The 23,664-nt window shown below is 38.3% G+C and overlaps 1 protein-coding gene across 1 annotated transcript in view; it reads left to right on the top strand.

The window, feature by feature from the left end:
* LOC124775938 (NFX1-type zinc finger-containing protein 1-like) overlaps window positions 1–23,664 on the top strand; it is a 346,822-nt gene that overhangs the window by 149,478 nt on the left and 173,680 nt on the right. Inside the window, exon 11 of the mRNA XM_047250783.1 lies at window positions 252–509. Coding sequence (XP_047106739.1) covers window positions 252–509 — 258 coding nt within the window. The remainder of the gene's footprint in view (window positions 1–251; window positions 510–23,664) is intronic.

Below are 23,664 nucleotides of genomic sequence, written 5' to 3'. Positions count from 1 at the left end.
ACATTTTGATCACATCTCTTTGTCTTGGTGTTTCACTTTTCTTGAAACTAGATTGTTCTTGAGCAGTCACGTTCTTGTTAACTAATCTTAATGAAGAATACGTCAGTAGGCTATTGCGCTGTGCAAGTTAGGTTGCAATAATTACTCTTAAACATAGAACAAAACACTGTTCTAAATATATTTTTTAAACCTGTTTCAAAAATTATTTTGGTTTGATTTCTTTAATGTTCTTCAACAGATTTCTTTTACAGTACAAATGTAATAAACCTTGTGAAAAAAACAATGCTGGTTGCAAAAAAAATCACAAGTGCTACAAGAAGTGTTATGAGGAATGTGGAGAATGTGTTGTCGAAGTCAAAGTACAACTAAGTTGTGGACATACGCATCAGATACATTGCAGTTCTGATCCATCAGAAGTGAAATGTCGTAGGAACTGCAAGCGTACAATGGAATGTGGGCACAAATGTCATCTTCTCTGTTTTGAGCAGTGTGGAAATTGTGCAGTTGAGGTAAGTAGAGTAGTTGCTTCAGAATTTATACAATTTGTGAATAACTTACATTTGGTGAAGGAAGAATATTTTTATTTCTGTTAGGAATATTGTTGTTTGTACTATCAATGGTGCTATTGTGACTCACTCTTCTATGGCAGCAATTGTGTGTTACACCCTCAAAACTACACAACAACATGAGACAAAAGTCAATAAATTTACAATAAAGTAAGTTGATTGTCCTGAGCCAGTAGAAAATTAAAGAATTTCCACAACTACTTCACTTTGCATGCAGGTTAATTGAGTAAAAACCAGTTTGTCATATATTAACCAAGATGTAGCGATACTGCTGCAGGAATAGTGGTTAGTTGTGCTGGCTGGCTTGCTACAGGTCACCAATTCAAACCTAACAATCAGGAATTATTTGTTACTTAGTATTCATTATTACTTGAACGTTTTTCAAATGTATTATGTTTTGTTGTATTCAGTGTTTGTATGAATACCAGAATTCTGGAATATTCTTTGTTTGTGTAAATAGCTACACAATCCTTCAAGGAGTTCTGTTTTGTTCTGCTTGTAGATTGCTGTGAGTAGTAAACATGGTTTCAGTTTTAAGTGTTGTACTTCATTGATGATCCTGCCTTCAGATTTGGACTTGATTGTACTTTTAAAGACGTGACATTATTTGATTGGGACGCCAGGTACTTTGAAACATATACATACCTAAGGCTCCAGTTAGGCTATGTAAAAGCCATTTCCTACGTGGACAGTAACCAGAATACAAGCACGAGATTGTTGCTAAACTCTATATTATTTAGGAGAGAGATGGATTCCAAAACAACAGTAAGTGGGCTGCACTCAGGCATCCAGTGTTTTCCAGAGACATTGGTCAGAACCCTATAGAATGGCTGAAAGGATTCAATTGAGTCACCAAATACAACAGGTGGGATGTCATTATGTGTATGGGGAAGAAGTACTTTTACTTGAACAGCACAGCTCAGTAGTAGTTTGAGAACAACAAAGAGAAACTCACTAGCTGGCACAAATTCCAGGCCAAACAGAAGCTAGCAAGAAGTCTGCGTAGCAAAAGACCAATTGAAGAATAGGGTCCAACATCATGGAGAAATGACCCATTTGTACATACCAAATGTTTTGTCCCCATGGCGCATCATTGATCATAAGACAGAAGCTAACAAAATCCCACACTTGATGGATGAAATTATAGAAGACGTGTACCAGGCTCTTCTGGTAGAGGATGTCACAGTGACAGAGTAATTCATCAAGTGGTGGCAGCAAATTGAGGAAATGCAACGTAAATAAAAAGAGAGAGACAGAGACCATGCAAGTACACATTTCTGATGAAAGAGATGGCTGACTGCTGAATGTGATCCCTATGGCAGGTGTGGAGTACCACCATGAACTCATATGCAAGATAGTAAGAAAAGAGATACAACCAAGCATGGCAGCCAGAAATGTTAGACTGAGGATGCAAGACATGGCTGCATTGGACATTGACCTGATATATCAGGGGGTAGTAGAGAATTTTCAAGAAGTGCTTTAGTCTTGAGCACTCCGTCACCAGCTGAACACACTAGGAAGAATGGACTCTACCAACTCAAGCTTAGGCCACAGCCATCAAATGACAACCCAGTGAACCACCCAACGCAGGTACAACCAACTACTATGCCAATAGAATGCTGCCTAGCAGAACAGCCATTTGGAGGGCAGAGGACAATAAAGTGGGGTGTTTACTCTGACTCCCTGCACAGATTCTACGCTGTTACAGAGAAAGAAGGCAAGTTTTCAATTACTACTATGCCACCAGATGTCAAACATCACAACAGTTCTATTCACACCAGCCAGCGGCAGATGATTATAGTTGACTTGTGGGACAAAGCCTGTTGCCATACCCTGAACAAGGTAGTGTGGTGTGAACCATTCCACATCGCCCTTCATAGGTACAGGATGCTCGCTTTGTTGCATACTTCAGAAAAACTGTGTGAGGGAACCATCTGTGGAAGGGAGGCCACTGCAGACCATAATCCTTCATTGATGACAATCGCCAAGATGCCAGGAAATATCAGTGACATCATCATTGATTGGCAACCTGTCCAGGCACTAGTCGACTCAGTGCTTCCTTTTCTGTGATGTTGGATGCTTGTCATTATCAGCTAAAGAAGACTCTGCTCCATGAAAAAAAAAGATTGTGCCAAAAGTTACAAAAGGGAAATATGTTAGCCAACTGGAATATGTATTGCAAGGATAATTAGAATGCAGGCCTTGGAATTTCTCAATATAGCAAAATGTAGTCATAATGCTGTTATTTGTTGGGAGTTCTTGCAAGCATCACAAGCTGTGGAAGATCATAGCTCCACACAGGTGAAACTCTTCCAGTAAGAACATACAACAAAGATTGCTCTGTGCAGTTGTTTGCTGTTGAAGATATTATTATCCTGCTGATATCAGTGAGATGAGCTCCATTCATCATTTGAGATGCTTAGTTAAACTGTGAAGCTTTTGTCAGTTGTGAAAAGCTACTGAGGCTCACAAAAGAATTCTAGAAGCCAGCAATGATCACAAGTGTTGCGGATGGCCAAGGAGAACTTCGGGTCACTAATTGTCGTGAGCAGCAATAGCTCATCACTAAAGTTATTTTTGTCAGACAGGTGAACCAGCCCAGGCAGGGCAACTTAGTGTCTTCAATGAAGAACTTGCTCTGCTGTCACTAAAGGCAATGCAGAGGAGGAAGTTACTGTTGAATTGCCAGTAGTATCTGGCCTGATTGAGGAACAACAGCAATGAGTGATAGCCATCCTGCATCAGTTTTCAGAGGGTCTCAAATCCATAGTGGAGACAAGATAGACCAAGCAGCCCAGTGCAAAAACCTGTATTAACACAGTGCTCATATAGAGTGTTGCTGGCTGAATGACAGATGAGCCAGGAGCAAGTGGATAAGATGATGCAAGATGATGTCATTGAATCTGCAGGGAGCTCCTGGTCCTCTAGTGTGTCCTTGTGAAGGAGAAGGATGGGACATGGCATTCCTTTGTTGAGTAATGGGGACTTGAACAAAATCATGAAGCAGGATACCTGCCCATTGTCAGGCCTTGTGACATCCTAGAGTGCTTGAAAGGAGCAAAGTATTTCTCAGCTGTGAATATGCTGACAGGCTCCTGGCAAATCGAAGTTAATGAGACTGGCCATGAAAAGTATTACTTTATAACTCCTGATGCCATCTATCAGTTTAAAGTTATGCCTTTTGGACAATGTATTGCTTTAGGGTCATTCCATGTCAAATCACCTAATTTTGGAACATTTTCCTGGTTGACCATCACAGATTTTGATGAAATAGTATGTGAACATTTGCATGTGTCCCAAGTGAACATGGGTAAAGTTTAACGTTTGTCAAATCAATACTGGCCAAGATATAGTCAACTGTTTTATTCTGTGCGTGACTGTGCAAAGAGCAAGTGTGAATTTCAGGCTACTTTGATCTGTTATATCTCAGGCAATATTGTATGAATGAAATGAAATTTGACCATCTTGTACAACATTATGCATTCTCTTAACAGTAATAATGAACAGAATGTTACAACCCATAATCAGCTAGAACATTTTAGGCAAAATCGCCTGAAAAAATTTGAGTGTTTGGCTTCTTTTATCTCTGGTACTAAAGGTATGACAAATGTACAGCTTGGCATGTAATAACCAACAATGCAAGATTCTCAAATACAAAGTTTAACTTTTCTACCATTTGAGCTAAAATTGAGCTAAAAGTTGCAGATTTTGTAAAAAGGTCAAAAATGCACTATGTTTGACCTGATTTTGCAAAAAGGTGTGCTCTATAAAACTTTCAAATTGGGCTCATTAGAAAGACAATGGTTTTAATAGCAAAAAAATTCTATTTAATTATCTATACTGGCGAAGAATGCTAGAAAATTTTAACCAAAGCTGCCCACAAAAATTGGGGCTTGAAAAAATGTAAATGTTGGAATCTTAAATCTCATAGAGCAATGAGACCTAATATGCAGTAGGTCAGTATCACAAGGTTATGGAATAAAAATTTCATTCGCCAAATATTTTACAATAATCTACAGATTCATTGAAAACAGGGCATATTTGACACTTCTTTTACAAATACCATTTTCAGAGCTTCAAAATCACTTTGATTTGAAATAATGTGTTTAAGCCCCCCACCTCCTTCCCTGGAACCCTGGGGTTTAATTTACAACATGGGCTAAGAGTGCTACATAAACAGAAACAAAATAGCCTGGATAATTGCACTGCTGCTAAAGTTTTGTCTGTGGCTTTTTATATGTTGTTTATTAAAAGCATAATAAACATGAAAATTTGGACACAAGACCTTAGCAACATAAGGTTTTCCAATAAAAAATACCATCCACATACTGCCTTCTAAATTTCTACAAAATCACTTCAAACTTGATATTAATAAAAATTACAAAAATAGATCACATTTTATTCACTTTTTTCTATCTATTTCCCATAACTGACTTCAAATTAATGACAGTTGGAAAGAGCATGTTTCCAAGTGTTCAGAAAATCATGTTTGATTTTCCATTATGCACTAACAATAACTGAAAATGATGGACAGATTTGAGGAAATGTACCATGGCAAAAGGCTACACAGGAGGAAACTTGTATGTGTTTTGTTACATGTATTTTTTAATTTGTATATTGGCAAGTAGTATATGCTATATTATGCTGGTCCACGGTGACATTGTTCACAGTTTCTGCCATGATCCTATCTCGCATGCCACCTATCACTGAAATGGCTGAAGTAAATAATCAGTGGACTTCCAGCAGTGAACATGGACTCAGCTGCAAAACTGAGATCCAGCAGACACCTTCACCTGACGCCTTATGCTGACTCTCCCTTTATCCAGGCCTCCACCAGCTGAACTGACCGGTTTTCTGGTGTGCGGCCCCATCCCCTAAGATGAGACTGCCTGCTGGTCCACAAAAACAATTCCTGCTCACTGTGAAAATTTTGACTGTTTACTTGTGTGCCACTGTGTACTCACAAGATACAGTGTACAGTGTACTATGTTTCATTGTTTGTTTAACCCAGAGAATAGTTAATGCAGTGTCTTTGTTCAATTTGAGCCCACAGCAATGCCTCTTTTGGCATGCTGCTTACTTATTGTTAGAGGCTGTGTTTGTTAATTATACACTGTGAGGACAAAAGTGATGATATACTTCCTAATATCGTGTTGGACCTCCTTTTGCCTGTCGTAGTGCAACAACTTGATGTGGCATGGACTCAGCAAGTCGTTGGAAGTCCGCTGCAAAAATATTGAGCCATGCTGCCTCTATAGCCATCCATAATTCCAAAAGTGTTGCCAGTACAAGATTTTGTGCGCAAACTGACCTCTTCATTGTGTCCCATAACTGTTCAATGAGAATGTCGAGTGATCTGGGTGGCCAAATCATTAACTCAAATTCTTCAGAAAGTTCGTCAGACTAACCACAAGCTGTTGTGGCCTGGCCATGTGCTGCATTCACATCCATAAAAATTCCATCATCGTTTGGGGATGTGAAGTCCATGAATGAAGGGCTGCAAATGATCTCCAAGTAAAACGTAACCATTTCCTGTCAGTGATCAGTTTAGTTGGAACTGAGGACTCAGTCCATTCCATGTAAATACAGCCCATGCCATTATGGAGTCACCACAAGTTTGCATTATTCCTTATTGACAAATTGAGGAGTCCATGGCTTTGTGGAGTCTGTGCCATGCTTGGAACCCTACCATCATCTCTTACCATCTGAAGTTGGGATTCATCTGACCAAGCCATGGTTTTCCAATCATCTAGGGTCCAACCGATGTGATTACAAGCCAGGGAGAAGCGCTACACGCAATGTCATGCTGTTAGTTGCGTCAGTCGTCTCCTGCTGCCATTAGTCTATTATCACTAAATTTCAGTACACTGCCCTAACAGATACATTTGCCATACGTCTCCAGCTATTTCACACAATGCTGCTTGTCTGTCAGCACTGACAACTCTACGCAAACACTGCTGCTCCTGGTAATTAAGTGAAGGATATCGGCCAGTGCATTGTTCGTGGTAAGAGTTAAGGCCTGAAATTTGGTATTCTTGGCACACTTTTTAATTCCCTAATGATTTCTGAGATGCAATTTCCCATGCATCTAGTTCCAACAGCCAATCCACATTCAAAGTTTGCTAATTCCCATTGTGCGGCAATAATCACATGGGAAACCTTTTCACTTGAATCATCTGAGTACAGTTCATTGCCCTTTGGTACCTTAATTATGTGGAATCACCATCTGTATATGTGCATATTGCTATTGCATGACACTCTTCACCTCACTATAATGCTCCTTACAAAGTGCTGTAAAACTTAGTGGAATTGCTTACCAGTAACGTAAATTCTGTTTGGAGTGGATCCCAGTGTGTTGATAAATGATGGTCCAGTGCCTGAATATGTGACTGGAAAAAATTATCATCAAAATGCCACAATGCCAAATTTTATTTGAAAAAAATTGGGCTTGAGTCTGTGGACAGTTGGTCAGCAGAGCAAAAATTACTTGTTGTTCTGCAATGAGAGGTCCAGCATGTGGATAATGACCAAGTCTGGTTGCACCACAAAGCAAAATACCTCGACAAGCATGAAATAGCACAGAAATTCGGTTGCAATCCATTTGGAAAGAAAAATTGCATTGTAATGTCCAGTGCTTTCAAAAAAGCGGCAAAAAAAGAATGTAATACCTGGCCATAAAATTTGCACTAGATGCAAAGAGCAGTACATCGAACTATAGTTTAACATTAAGATTCTCTGTCTTCAGATGAATTAAATTGGATGCCTCTGAAACATTAAATCAAGGTTTGACTTCTCTAGGCACTTCTCTATTGCAAATTCTGAGGTTAACTGCTAGAGGTGAACCTAGCTACATAAAAAGGAAAACTGAATGTGTGAAAAGTCTGATTGCAGACAAGATCACATCTACTGCTGGATTTTCTGCAGAAGAAAAAAATAAGTTGCAACTTTCTTAAAGAGTATGTTGATCTCTTTGATGGACGAAGAAAGGCAGTTGATATATTCAACAGGCCAAGAAAACTACAGCTGCTGACTATGGCCCCAGAAAGTAAGTCAGCAAAGAAAATAGTACCAAAGTTTGGTGCTTCAGAACACACTGTCAAGCCAGCCCAAAAATTAAAGAAGGGTAAAGGCATTTGTGCTATACCAGATGTTAAAGTTGTCAAAACCTTGGCTAATTAATTTATGGATGGAGTTGAAAATTCTGTGGAGATGGTGAATTTAGTTGGATGTGTTCAATTAAAGAAGGGTGATTTCACCTCAAATGATACGGGTCATGTCAACTCGTGGTCATGAATTTCTCTTGAAAAAATATATATTAGACCTCTGGAACATCCAGGATGGAACATAACAATACCAGAGAAGGAAAGTTGCTACTCACCATATAGCGGAGATGCTTATGTGTTATAAAGATGCCAAAATTGTCCTGGAGAAGAAGCATTGTCCACACACTTGGAAAAATTGTGTACTGACTACAGTCCAGAAGAATCAGTAGAATTCAAACAGTAGGTCCACACTGACCATGAGATGTTGGAAACAAGTTTATTAACAGTTGACTTGTAACCTTACCACCAAAATTGGAGGTTGACTAGCCATCATTATATGTAAACCCTGGAGTCATTATTTGTCGAAGGGTGACTTAGAAGAAACTGAATTGACTATTTTGATGGACTTTGCTGAAAATTTTTTGTTTGTTGTTCAAAAAGCTGCTCAGGGATTTCACTGGGAAGTTTCACAAGTTATATTACATCCTTTTCTATCTGCTATTTCAGTGAGGGCATATTGCAAAATGTTAGTTGTCACATTACTTTTGATCACTTGCAACATGATGCTGTATCTGTACATGTGTTTATTTGAAAACTGATCAAGTTTTTGTCAACTCAAATAAAGGTCACCAAAATATATTTCAACTCAAACAAAAGCCGCCAACATTTATTCTTTCAGTGATGGCTCAGTTGTACAATATAAAAATTACAAGAATTTTTCAATCTGTGTAGCCACAAAAAGAATTTAAACTTTGATGCAGAATGGAGCTTTATTGCCACCACCTATGGAAAATCTCCACACAATTTGATTGGTTACACAGCACAAGCAATTGGCTACTTGTGCAGACGTATAAAGGACATTAACAAATCAAATTGATGCCAGAAAATATATTTAACTTTTGTGACCAAAATATACATGGCCTCAAATACATGTATGTTCCAAATCAAGAAATTGGAGAAAGCAAAAAGTTTCAAGAAGAAAGATAGCAAGAAAGTAGCACAGAGACCATCATCAATTTATACCACTCAACTCAACCTCAATTCATATCAGTGACGTCTCTAATAATAATCATCTTCTTCATCTTCTTCTTCTTCTTCTTCTCCTCCTCCTCATGACATTACAAACCTGCATTCATCTTCAGCAAGTTTCCTCCATTCTGCTCTCTCCAGCACAGTTCTCTGCCATCCTCTCATATTTGTGGCCATCCTCTCTGTCTTCTTGCAGTTGGCCTCCATTCAGAAACCTTTTTTAGTTGTTTGTCCAGTATCCATCCTAAGGATGGCCAGGCTATTCTCCTACTTTTTATTATTCTTACAATATCAGCTGCTTGTACAAGGCAGTCCAGCTCAGTGTTCATTCTAGATCTCCATAAAACATTGTTGTCCTGAATTGCCCCATACACCTTTCACAGAACTCTACACTCAAATTCCCTGAGCTGCTGCTCTTCAGCATTCATTATTGTCAATGTTTCACATCCTTAGGTTACAACTGGCCTGATCATGACCTTATAAACTTAAAGGCCAATAATTTCTTAAACATGTGGAATCATCTATTACCACTTATGATGCGCTACTTTATTTCGGTTGACAAGGAGTTTATCGTATTAAGTTAGATCCCAGACAATTAAAGTTCTGCACATGTTCAAAATTGAAATCAGCTGCTGATAGTTTATCCAAATAATTACTTCCCTTCATGGTGAAATTCCGTATCTCGTCTTCTTTTCATTAATAGCAAGACCTCTAGATGGTGAGGCTTCTTTCAGCTCACCTATTGTTGTCACTGGTGAAACACTTCTTGTACTAATAATTGCTACATCACCAGCATATGCACATATCTGGTTTGACTTTGTACCTACATAACCAGATATTTGAAGCTTTAGAATGGCACTTCAAGAGTCAGATTACAAAGCATTGTAGAAAGGGCATCCTCTTGGTTGACTCCTTTATTAAAGCTGAACCATTTACTGAGTTCTCCATCTACTCGCACTGCAGCTGTGGAACCAGCCATGTTTCCTGGATATGTGAAATATACTTAGAAGCATGGGCACTGACTTTATACAAGATTTCTGTGGGTGCATATTGATGGCAGAATGTGATATATATTTTCAGGGGAGCCTCGATATTTTTCAAAATGATTACTTTTATTTGTTTTTTGCTGTTGTAGTACAGGAACTGGCAGAATATATGTTCTTGGATCCCTTATTTTCTCGACTGAACATGCTTTTCAATATGTTCACTCTCAGTAATATTCACTTGTGATAACTGATGAAAAATGTATGACAAATTTATCCATTGCTGCTAGCAAACATACTGTTCAAATTTGAAGATATGTAAAAAAACAGTACTCAGTACCTCCATTAGTCATTGTCCTGTCCCATCCAGCCCCTTCTTTGTTCCCATTCCACCACTACGCAGCCCTCATTCCTCCATCACACCCAGTCTTTATACTTCTCTCCTTTTCTGCTACCCCCCCCCCCCCCCCTTCTACCTCTCTGCTGTCCTCTGTTAACCTCCCGACTGCACATAGCTGCCCTACCATCTTTCCACATCATCCCTGCATGCTCCCCAACAGCATGTCACTCTCTGCCACCTCTACCCTGCTGTCCCTCCCCCTTCCCGACCCAGCCTCCTCCTTATGCCCACCCAGTCACTACTACTGGTGCTGCTGCTCGTAGTGTGGCGTCATTTGCGTGAGACTGCAGTCATGTGTGTGTGTGTGTGTGTGTGTGTGTGTGTGTGTGTGTGTGTTTGTCATTTAATTTTGACGAAGGCCTTACTGGCCGAAAGCTATATCTGTGACAGGCTTTTTGTTGTGCCTATCTGCGACTAAGCATCTCCGCTATATGGTGAGTAGCAACTTTCCTTTTCACAATATTAATACTCAGTGTATTTCAGTTTTTCACACGCTTCCAGTTATCATGCAATGGTTGAAAATTCTGATAATTTTTGCCTCCAGAAGAGAAATTGCTCCATGCATCCGGCCAGTAGACCCTATTCACACTTAGGGCTGTCACAGCTAGCTGCGGCCTTCTCTAGACACACTGAGGTGGGGGTGTGAAAGTGAAGTAAAAATTTTATTTAATATAATTACTTTTTATTTTGAACACAGTTACATGGAACTTGTTGCAGCAGATGTAGTTGGTATGCCATATTTATCAGGAGACTTCATGTTTGTCAGCAAGTTTTTTTTCCCCTTTCACTTATTTATAAAACTCCATGCAAGTCAGATTGTAGTTAAACTGGCACTGTAAGATGGATTCCACAGTCTCTGGGAGCAGTCAATTTCTTTCATCAGTCCACTGGGCCAACATCAGCAAAAATACTCTTTCCACTGTGGTATTGTGTGCGGGAATAGAAAACAAATACTTGCATAATTTTAATGGAATTTTCATTCAGGCTTTCGGTTTCATTAAGAAAGTAAATCAATCTGTCTTCCATGGAATATTTAGACTTTCTTTCTTCCGAGTCATGCTTAGTTTCTAAAAGTCAAACAATCGAAAATCCAGGATGGAATGTAACAATATTATTAGGAAAGTTGCTACTCACCATATTGTGGAGGTGCTGAGTCACAGATAGGCATGACAAAAAGATTTTCACACTTACAGCCAATGGCCTTTGTCAACAATAGACACACATACGTGCGCACGCGCAAACACACACACACACACACACACACACACACACACGCAACTCACACACAGGACTGCAGTCTCAGGCAACTGAAACCACACTACAAGCAGCAGCACCAGTGCATGATGGGAGTGGCGACTGGGTGGGGGAAAGGAGGAGGCTGGGGCAGGGATGGCGGACAGTGAAGTGCTGCCTAGGTATCATATAGTGTCATCCATCAAATACTTGATATTTATTAAAAGAAATAGCCCATTTCTCTAAGTAATCAAATGCTATGGTATAGAAATCCATTGTCTCTTCCTCAAATTTCTAAATAACATTAATTATTTCTTGGTTAGCATTCTCATTCTTTCATTTGCTCAAATTCATCTTGGTTTGCACGATAATAAAATTGGCAGTCGTCATTTCATTCAGACATCTTTGAGTGTCAATTAATATATTTCATTTTTCAATTATCAACACTGCTTTCTTTTCATGCTTTTTCTATTTTTTTCAAATAGAGCCAAGTTTGACTGCAAAAACATGAAGTACATTTCACTGACTGGACTATTGAAAAAATCTGAAACTACTTTAGTTTCCCTGTCTTTGTTGTCAAAAAATTGTTTTAATGGAATCTAAAGCTTAAGAAGTGTCTCAACTGTGGGCTTTAATGATAGCTATTTTGTTTTTGAGTGAGATAGAAGAGTCTGATGATTGACATCTATGTATAACGAGAACTCTTTCAGCTTCTCTGTCCTTACTGTGTATATTGAAAAATAATTAAGTACTTTCATGACAATTATTCCGATGTTGACAGTTGACTTCAGCAGTGTTGGTATAGTATTACAGCATCCGATTCTTTCTACATTTTTTCCTAGTTCTTTTTTAATTCGGTGAAACACATTCCACTGGCCCTCTGAAGTTGGAATTGGTATTGTCTCCAAAGAAAGTGATTGGTTTATGTAGCGGAATTTGCAGTTGGCTTAAAGTGTCTAGACAAAACTTAGCCGTTGTCTCCGATGCTTTGTTATTCAGCAAATTAAACTTCAACTGCTTCTGTTGGATTCTGTAAGTTTCAGTAAAGTATTGAATAACTAAAGGAAACATCTATGGAGCATTGTGGTTTTATGCTTCAGTGCCTGTGCCAAAAACAAAACTTCATGCAATTGTTTTATGCATTCAAACAAGGAGTGTGATCCGAGAATATTTTAACAATCGCCGCAGCTTTGGTCCTCAATGTAGACTGTTTTGCGGCGACTTTGGAGTCAGGATACATTGCAGCATTTAGTTTTACGGTACGGTCAAGAGATTTGAGGGTTTGATTATGCTTGACAACTTTATAAGCTGTTGTTAGTTCTTGGCAGCAATGAGCAATTCTTCCTGGGTATCTTCTTTAATTATAAATGTAGAAATAGGCTTTGATGTCTATGCTACCACAAATCTATTTGTATGATTCTTCATAGAAATGTGACGCCTTCTAATGATGTGTGACAATAAGAAGCGGTGTCACGTTGGATTGCAAGCAAAACCCACACCTCTCTCACATCGGTTGACTTACATGGTCTGCCCAGCCAATCATCTTCTCTGGATTGCCAGCTCCATTGGTCTCCAAAACCTTCTTCTCCAAAGAATAATGCTGGTTACGGGAATTTATAAGACTCTCTCTTTATTTTTGAAGTAACTTAGTACTAAAAGAATACATTTAGTTCAGTCTTGGTATATTTCAACTTTCATAAATAACATATTCACCATTTCTCACATCAATATTTGAATGTTTACAGGTCAACCGATTCATCTTGCTTTAGACTCAAAATTCATCTGCAATATAGTTGGTTTAACAACCACATAATTTCTGAACCCGTCTTGCCTCTAGCGGGTCCAATACGTGAAGTACTTAAAAGTCTATAATCAATTGTTCATTTTTCTTTAACAATAATCACAGTCACTAAAACAGCAAAGAATAATACATAATTACTTCTTGTTTTTCGATTACAGCTTCCGTGGCGCAAGCGGCAAACACTTGTTGATGCCGTTCGGTCGTCACGTTTACCTTGTGTTCGTGACTCCTTCCCAGCCTGCACACACAAACTTGTGTCGCACAGTATGTATGTTCTCGCATGCGTATTTTTAAAATATCGTGTGTTCGAGACATTAGATGAGCAAGTGGTTCTAGAATTTACTTGGAAATTCTCGAATCATTACAGCCTCACATCTGCCTTACCTTTGTGAGTTACTCGGATGAAACAGCTACAGATTTCACACAATGTTTCCTGATCCGTATGTTCTTTCTTGACAAAAGACCACTCTTATCTAATCACCCGAAAAGTGACAATGTTCTTTCCATCCTTGGGCATTTTCATAAGCTATGATGAGATAAGCTTATTAGATGCTAAAAGTTGACAATAACACTTCATTCATCGAAGTACGCGTCACTATACATTTCACGCCATATATACCCACAGTAAACACTTTAAACATTACTAAACTTGCACTTGTTTGTATCACGTTTAGAAAGAATCGTATCATCAGGTTGCTATTCAAATGGGAACTGCCCAATTCTTCCACATGTTGCTGCTTAAATTGTTCCAGCCCCATTCTGCTGGAGAAGTTTGGTATTTTCTCAAATGATGGCTCTAGATCTGCATCGCCAATATAGGAAATGCAGCATTCAATGCCATCAGTGAAACGACCTTGCAGCATAAACTTGTTGATATAAATAAAACCAACTGAGGTTGTATTTACATGTTGTGCTAACAGATAGCGTTGCGTCAGTGATTGAGCCAAGCTTGTAACAGTATTTTGCCGAATTGAGACAAAAATGTGTCCTGTCAGAATGTCAGGACAAGAAGATTCATAATTATAACTATCCAAATATATAGGGATGGATGGCAACCATAGTAACAAGGTAACACCCTGTTTTTCTGAAATGGAGAACATCCTGGTCTACCATCAAAGCTCCCACATTCCTTCCAAGCCATTGTGGCTCGGAGAACAAACAAACAATAACAATACAGATTACATGAAAATAACTTCACTGAATCCTGAATCTCTTATCCGACCAAAACAAAAGAGGTAGAAAATTGATTACAGTACTGACTAAGTTGGTCACAATCGACATCCTTGTGTTTCAGTTTATTCTTTCTTAGTGCAGGTAGTTATTTTAAAATAATTGTTAGTTAATGGACTGAGGGCATTATAGTGTGTCATTTTTAAAAAAAATATCAAAGCAAGCTGAAAAGGTGGGACTCTGTTCACAATATACTATCATTGTTATTGTAGGGACTGCCTTTCACTTGGCTAGAAACAGGCAAAGAAATGGGTAGTGTGTTGCTTGGTTACCTTCACACACTTTTGAAACAAGCAATTACATTTTAAAGGTTAGAAATTTCAACTTCCATCTCAAACTTTAAACTGCTTATATTTTTTGATACTAGCAAGTGAGAAATGTTTATTTCATTTTGTTTTTCTCAAAGTAAAATTATTGTGGGTATACTGCGTCTACATGATAATTTATGTGGGTGCTAGAGCCCCAGAGCACTCACGTAGTCAGCGCTCATGCTTAGATAGTATACCAAACAGTAGCAAATCATTTAGCATTTCTGCCCTGTCAAGACTATCAAAGGCCTGTTCGAAGTGTACATGGAGGTTAGGACGCTCAATATCATACGCCTTTCCATGTATTTGCTCAACACAAATATCTGATCTGTTGTTGACCTGTTAGGCCAAAATCCACACTGATTTTCTGCAAGAATCTTTTCTGCATATGGAACTAGCTTGTTGTAAATAACACTGGGGATAATCTTATAAGTTACATTGAGCATGGTAATTCCTTGGTAATTCAAACAACAAGTCTTGTCTCTTTTCTTGTGAATTAGTAGGATTACCGCTAAGGTCCACTCTTCTGGGATTCTTTCCCAATTCCATATCAACTTCATAAGCTTGTGGATTCACTTATGGAGACCAGTTCTCCCATTTTTTCAACAGTTCTGCTGTTATTGCATCCGTTTCTTGTGCTTTTATGTTTCTTAGACAGTGGACTATTTTCTGTACCTCCTCAGATGTGGGATCTGCAGTGTAATAGAGTGGCTGCACACTCCTTGAGGGATTGCCCTCCAGGTTTCCCTTGAAGTATTCTCTCCATCTATCCAGAACACCTTCTTTATCAACCAGCAAATATTTTCTTTGTCTTTACATGCTGTTATTTTTGGTGTATGTTCTTGAGTTCCTTCATTAATTTTCTTGTAAAACTTTCTGCTCTCATTTCTTTGATAGTGCTCTTCCATCTCCTCTTTATCTTTCTCCTTGTGGCTTTCCCTTTTTTCTCCTACAGACCCATGCTGCCTCTATTCTCTTTTCATTGTATAATGCCTGATATGATCTTGTATTTCACTGTGAGCACTTCAGTCTTGCTTCCTGTTCCACTGCTGTGCGTGTTCATCAGCATACTAGTCTTCAGTTCTAAGTCTCCTTTTTTCCTCTAGCAATTTTTAGTAGAGTGCCTTTCTTAGCCTATATGCTCTTCACCATCTTTTGTTTGTAACTGCTTTCTCAATCTGTTGTGATATTCTTGAACAGTAGGCCTCGGTAAACTTATATTTCAGTTGTTCTATATTCTATTCCTTTACTCTGGTAATATTTTCTTTGGCAGCCATAGTAAGTTTCTGCCTCATTTTGGCTCCTTCTAGATAATGGTCAGAATCTGATATAGGTCCTCAGACAGTGGGGAAATTATCCATATCAGATTCACACCACTTTGATACCACTACATGATCTGTTTGGTTTTCTTCAGTTTTTCCTGGTATTTTCCAGGTCCCTTGGTAGATATTTTTCCCTGGGAAACTTGTACTTATTGCCTTTAATTAGCTCTCAGAAGCAAACTGAGTCAGAACACTGTTGCAGAAACAACAAAACAAACATGTCAAATTTAAAAAGATACAAAATCCCCAAGATTGGCAATCTTTTACAGAAGCTCAAAATTTAGCACGGACTTCAATGCGAGATGCTTATAACAGTTTCCACAACTAAACTTTGTCTCAAAACCTGGCAGAAAATCCAAAGAGATTCTGGTCGTATGTAAAGTATGTTAGTGGCAAGAAACAATCAATGCCTTCTCTGCATGATAGCAATGGAGGTACTATTGAAGATAGTGCTGCCAAAGCAAAGTTACTAAACACAGTGCTCCGAAATTCCTTCACAAAAGAAGACATAGTAAATATTCCAGAACTCGAATCAAGAACAGCTGCCAACATGAGTAACATAGAACTAAATATCCTCAGAGTAGTGAAGCAACTTAAATCACTCAATAAAAGCAAGTCCTCTGGTCCAGACTGTATACCAGTTAGGTTCCTTTCGGAGTATGCTTATGTGTTAGCTCCTTACTTAACAATCATATACAACCGTTCACTCGCCAAAAGATCCGTACCGAAAGACTAGAAAGTTGCACAGGTCACACCAGTTTTCAAGAAAGGTAGTAGGAGTAATCCACTAAATTACAGGCCCATATCATGAACGTCGATTGCAGCTGGATTTTGGAACATATATTGTGTTCGAACATTATGAATTACCTCGAAGAAAATTGTCTATTGACACACAGTCAGTGTGAGTTTAGAAAATGTCGTTCTTCTGAAACACAACTATCACTTTATTCGCATGAAGTATTGAGTGCTATTGATAAGGGATTTCAGATCAATACTGTATTTCTGGAAGACTTCTGACGCTGTACCAACCAAGCAGCTTGTAGTGAAATAGCGTGCTTATGGAATATCATCTTAGTTATGTGACTAGATTTGTGACTTCCTGTCAGAGAGGTCACAGTTAATAGTAATTGACGGAAAGTCATTGGGTAAATCAGAAGTGATTTCTGGCGTTCCCCAAGGTAGTGTTATAGGCCCTCTGCTGGTCCTTACCTATATAAACGATTTGGGAGACAATCTGAGCAGCCGTCTTATGTTGTTTGCAAATGACGCTGTCATTTATCGAGTAAAAAGTCGTCAGAAGATCAAAACAAATTTCAAAATGATTTAGTAAAAATATCTGAATGGTGCGAAAATTGGCAATTGACCCTAAATTATGAAAAGTGTGAGGTCATCCACATGAGTGCTAAAAGGAATTCATTAAACTTTGGTTACACGATAAATCAGTCTAATCTAAAAGCTGTAAATTCAACTAAATACCTAGGAATTACAATTACGAACAACTTAAATGGGAAGGAACATATGGGAAATGTTGTGGGGAAGGCTAACCAACGACTGCATTTTATTGGCAGGACACTTAGGAAATGTAACAGATGTGCTAAGGAGACTGCCTACACTACTCTTGTCCGTCCTCTTTCAGAATACTGCTGCGTGGTGTGGGATCCGTACCAGATAGGACTGACAGAGTACATCGAAAGGGCAACATGTTTTGTATTATCGCGAAATATGGAGAGAGTGTCACTGAAATGATACAGGATTTGGGCTGGACGTCATTAAAAGAAAGGTGTTTTTCATTGCGATTGAATCTTCTCATGAAATTCCAATCATGAACGTTCTCCTCTGAATGTGAAAATATTTTGTTGACGCCAACCTACATAGGAAGAAACGACACCCCAATAAAATAAGGGAAATAAGAGCTCGTACGGAAAGATATAGGCGTTCATTCTTTCCGCATGCTATATGAGATTGGAATAATTGAGAATTGTGAATGTGGTTTTATGAACCCTCTGTGAGGCACTTAAATGTGATTTGCAGAGTATCCATATAGATGTAGATGTAGATGTAGAACCCTCATACCAATCTTACAGTTTATTAGTTTCATCGTGCAGACTTTCCTTACTAAACAAGCTTCTGAAAGCCTCTTCTTTGCAAAGTTTGGCATTATAGTCACCAAGGACTATTTTGTAGGCGTATTACAACCCTCCTGTAGCTGTTCGTAGAAAACTGTTAAATGTCACATTATTTCTGATCACTTTTAACATGATACGGTATCTGTTACATTTGTTTATTTGAAAATTTTTTGCCTTTTCGTCAACTCAAACAAAGGTTACCAGAATACATTATTTCAGTGGTGGCTCAGCTGTACAATATAAAAATTATGAGAGTTTTGTCAATCTGTGTAACCACAAAAACAATTTTATCTTTGATGCAGAATAGACCTTTATTGGCACCATCTATGGAAAATCTCCATGTAGGGGGATTGGTGACACAACCAAGCAATTGGCTACTCGTGCAGGCCCATAAAGGACATTGAAAAAATCAACTATTGATGCCTACAGATCTGTTCAACTTTTTTGGCCAAACTATACATGGTCTCAAATACATGTATGTTCCAAATCAATAAATTGGAGAAACTAAAATGTTTCAAGATGAAATATGACGAGACAGCAGCACAGAGACCACCATCAGTTTATGCCACTTGGCTCCAGCTCAGTTCATAACAGTAAATTTTGCAGCCAAGGTATCTAGCACAGCCATTCTAAATCTAAATTTGACGGAAATGTTTCCTGGTCATTACATTGTCTGTATGTATGATTAATGAATGGTGGATAGGCAACATTATAGACATATCAACAAACCAGAATGAGCCCCTGATAAAATTTATGCATCTTCAAGGCCTGGCTTGTTCATTTTGCCATCTCAAGGTTTTAGATCCTAAATTGAGAAAGAAAATTACAGGCTTTGTAACCTGAGTGAAGAAACCTGCTCATGGCTGATGCTGCACTGCTACCTTGTGTGACTCCTGTGGCAACGGGGTTGCTGGTTCATGTTGTGGAAACAGTAGTGACAATGGCACTGTGCAATATTGTGAGATATTATGTTTCAATTTAAAAATAAAAACCACATGCAATGAAACACAGAAAACCAGTCACTATAATTTAGCATGTCGCCATGGTATAGTTCCTCAAATTTGCCCACCGTTTTCAGTTGTTATTAACATACATTGGAAAATCGAACTTGATTTTCTGAATGCTTGAGAACATGCACTTTCCAGCTGTGATTAGTTTGAAATCAATTATGGAAAACAGATTTTCTAAAAACAAATTGAATGTGATCTATTTTTGTAATCTTTGCAAAAATCAAGTTTGAACTGATATTGTAGAAATTTAGAAAGCACTTTGTGAATAATATTTTATGTTGGAATATCTTAAGTTGCTAAGTTATCTTGTCCAAAGTTAATGAACAAGATACAATAAGCTAAAGTTTTGCAACACAATTTTTCTGGCTATTTTGCCTCAATGTATGTAGCATCATTAGCCAATGTTGTATATTAAACCCACTGTTCTGGTAGGGACTTAAAACACATTGTTCTGAATGAGACTGGTGTTTTGCATAGCAGGTTCCACGTTCAGCATTCATTTGCTCTGCAAGACATAAGAATGCAAAGTTTGCATTTATTTCAAACTGCAATCTTTGCCCCCAACCTTTTTTTTTTTTTTTTTTTTTTTTTTTTTTTTTTTTTTTTTTTTTTTTGCAAAATCAGGTCAAAAATACCGCATTTTTTACCCTTTCACAAAATCTTTAACTTTGCACTTAATTTATTCAGTACTGAAAAATGGTATATAAATGAAACCTTATAACTGAGAACGATGTGTTATTAGGTTACTACATGCCAAGTTTCACTTTCATCGCACCTTCAGTGCCTGATTTATAAGAACCCAAACTTTGAAATTTTTTCAGGCGAATTTTCCTAAAGTTTTCTATATGAACATGGCTCATAATTCTTTGAATAATTATTGTTAAGAGAATGCATAATTTTGTACAAGATGGCCAAATTTCATTTCTTTCAGCGCAATATTGCCCAAGATACAGCAGCTCAGAATAAATTGATACTCACTCTATGCAGTCATACGTGGAATAAAACAAGTGACTATATCTTATCCAGTATTCATTTGATGAGTATCAAACTTTTACAGTGACCATCATCGAGTTCTGGCTGTATTTGTTTGGCAAACAATTCACCATTGTGATGGACCATCATTCTCTATGCTGGCTGACTCACTTAAGGGTCATTCCATGTCAATTCAACCCATTTGAGAAAATGTTCCAGCTGATAGTCTCAGATTTGGCTGAAATTTAGCACGCCAATGCTACCAAGTGTGGAACACTCATGTAGAAAATTTCAAGTTCCCCTGCCAGTTAGTTTCAGAATTAGGGCTTGTGAAAGAGGGTGGCATCACCCAGAAATTACAACCCGCATCTGGCAATCTATCTTCAGACCCAACTTCAGGTCTTAATAACTTTGGAACTATTCCGCACAGCCCAGTGAAATTTTTACAATCCAGTAACATCCACTTAGAGAACACACACTATGCATCAAAACACTAACAACATATTTTTGAGGGAAAATAAAAAATTCCAAAATGTGATAAAAAAAAATTTAATACATTAAAAGGTGCATATTGCAGGTGCCCTCTATGCCAAATATAATTCACTCAAAAAGGGTATAATTTTTTTGTGGTGAACGTAATGTAGGAAGGGAGTGAGACAGGGTTGTAGCCTCTCCTGGATGTTATTCAACCTGTATATTGAGCAAGCAGTAAAGGAAACAAAAGAAAAATTCGGAGTTGGTATTAAAATCCATGGAGAAGAAATAAAAACTTTGAGGTTCGCCGATGACATTGTAATTCTGTCAGAGACAGCAAAGGACTTGGAAGAGCAGTTGAATGGAATGGACAGTGTCTTGAAAGGAGGATATAAGATGAACATCAACAAAAGCAAAACGAGGATAATGGAATGTAGTCGAATTAAGTCGGGTGATGCTGAGGGAATTAGATTAGGAAATGAGACACTTAGTAAATGAGTTTTGCTATTTGGGGAGCAAAATAACTGATGATGATCGAAGTAGAGAGGATATAAAATGTAGACTGGCAATGGCAAGGAAAGCGTTTCTGAAGAAGAGGAATTTGTTAACATCAAGTATAGATTTAAGTGTCAGGAAGTCATTTCTGAAAGTATTTGTATGGAGTGTAGCCGTGTATGGAAGTGAAACATGGACGATAAATAGTTTGGACAAGAAGAGAATAGAAGCTTTCAAATTGTGGTGCTACAGAAGAATGCTGAAGATTAGATGGGTAGATCATGTAACTAATGAGGAGGTATTGAATAGAATAGGGGAGAAGAGGAGCTTGTGGCGCAACTTGACAAGAAGAAGGGACCGGTTGGTAGGGCATGTTCTGAGGCATCAAGGGATCACAAATTTAGCATTGGAGGGCAGCGTGGAGGCTAAAAATTGTATAGGGAGACCAAGAGATGAATACATTAAGCAGATTCAGAAGGATGTAGGTTGCAGTAAGTACTGGGAGATGAAGAAGCTTGCACAGGATAGAGTAGCATGGAGAGCTGCATCAAACCAGTCTCAGGACTGAAGACCACAACAATAACATAATGTGGCCTAAACACACACAGAACTCATCTTGCCCATATCAGTCACGCAAACAGAGTTACATGCACACGAAAATACAAAAATTTGAAAAATTACCTGAAAAACATGGGTTTTCTAAGTGCGGCAGCACAAAAGGGACAAGTGATATCCAAGCCAAATTTCAAACACTGCAAAAGTGGACCATAATATAATATGTGGCAAAATTTCAACCTGTTATTGCAAGGCATTTGTGTACAATAAAAATTGACAGAGATGCATTTGGTTATGTTTCTTTTAACATGATTTAGCAAGTAATAGTGATGATGCAGACAGCTTGTTTCAGATAAAGCTGCAGCAATTGTTGGGAACCATTAGGCAACAGAAAGTTAAACAATGGTAGTTTTCAGGGACAGAATGAGTCATTGTTAGGCAGGAACAACAAAGGAAACAAGCAACAAGTACAAGTTACTCATGTTTTTAAGATTCTAGTTCAAACTGGTCAGTACTGTCGTGGAAAGTCGGTATGTAGGTAGAAGAGTGTACTAGTGGTGCATTTGTTCAAACAAGTTGCAGTATTGGTAAAGCATAAGCATCTGAATGTCATAAAACAACATGTGGAACAAAATGTGGGATTTGCTTTGTACTGGATGAATCGGACCAATATTTGTTGCTATGGAGATCCGGGATACACCCTGTGGGCACAAGAAGTACAGTTCCTGGAAACTTTACTGTTTGTTATCATCATATGAAAGTGTTTCTGGATAAGAATTCTTTCCTACAAAGAAGTTGTTTTGATCCATTTCGGTTTCATAAGAAGACAGTGAAGTGTAGCCTCAGAGAAATTGATATAAAATCAATATTGAAAGTGAATCAGTGCATGGGACTTAACATGAAACCAGGGCAAAAGTTATGTTCTAGGTGTGTTACACTGCTAAAAAGTGAAGAATATTCTGATAATTTACATGACAGTGACGAAGAGTATCAGCCACCTACATCCACAGCGGATGAGCAATGAAATACTTCAGTGACTGCTCTTGGTTTGTCTCCCATAAAGACACACAAAGTTGGGAAAGGAGACAGGCCCAGCTATGGTAGAAGAAAACTACAAGAAGCTCTAATGGAATTAAAACACAAAATAGCTGACACACTAATGGTGAAAGAGGAAGAACTATCTGCTCCAAAGGAACAGAAATCATGCCAGAAATGCTCTGATTTGGACAAATTGTGCATGATTTGAAAGAAAAATGTGCCGTATCCACATGCCAGAAAAAAGTAGCTATTCTTACCCTCGCACCTTCCAGCTGGTCTATGGTAAAGCAAGCTAGGAAAATAAAAGCAACCCAAGGAGTGCTTCCACAACTTCAGCAACCCTTGCACCTTCCAGCTGGTCTATGGTAAAGCAAGCTAGGAAAATAAAAGCAACCCAAGGAGTGCTTCCACAACTTCAGCAGACTCAGGGTAAGCAATTGAGTCCCAAAATAAAGGTGCTAGTGTCGGAGTTTTATGAAAATAATTACTACAGCCGAATAATGCCTGGAAAAAAGACTGTGTAATGATGAAAATGGGAAATGTATGTGTACAGATGCAAAAAAGACTGTTGCTATGCAACATATCAGAACTATGTGCAGAATTCAAGGAAAAGTACCCCAATACCAAAGTAGGTTTACCATCTTTTTTCAATCTTCGGCCAAAATGGGTTGTGCCTGTAAGTGCAAGGGGGGCACACAATGTTTGTGTATGTGAGACCCATCAAAATGCTAAGCTGATGTTTGCTGCTATAAAGGATTCTGGTCTGGATTACAAAGGTGCAATGAAGCTGCTAGTGTCTACAGGTGTGAAATGTGTCCTGGTAAGGCAAATCTTGCAGAACACATGAATAACAAACTGTA

The sequence above is a fragment of the Schistocerca piceifrons genome, chromosome 2 (assembly GCF_021461385.2).
Source record: "Schistocerca piceifrons isolate TAMUIC-IGC-003096 chromosome 2, iqSchPice1.1, whole genome shotgun sequence".
Lineage (NCBI taxonomy): Eukaryota > Metazoa > Arthropoda > Insecta > Orthoptera > Acrididae > Schistocerca > Schistocerca piceifrons.
The sequence above is the reverse complement of the archived record's forward strand: the minus strand, read 5'-3'. Positions and strand labels throughout refer to the sequence as shown.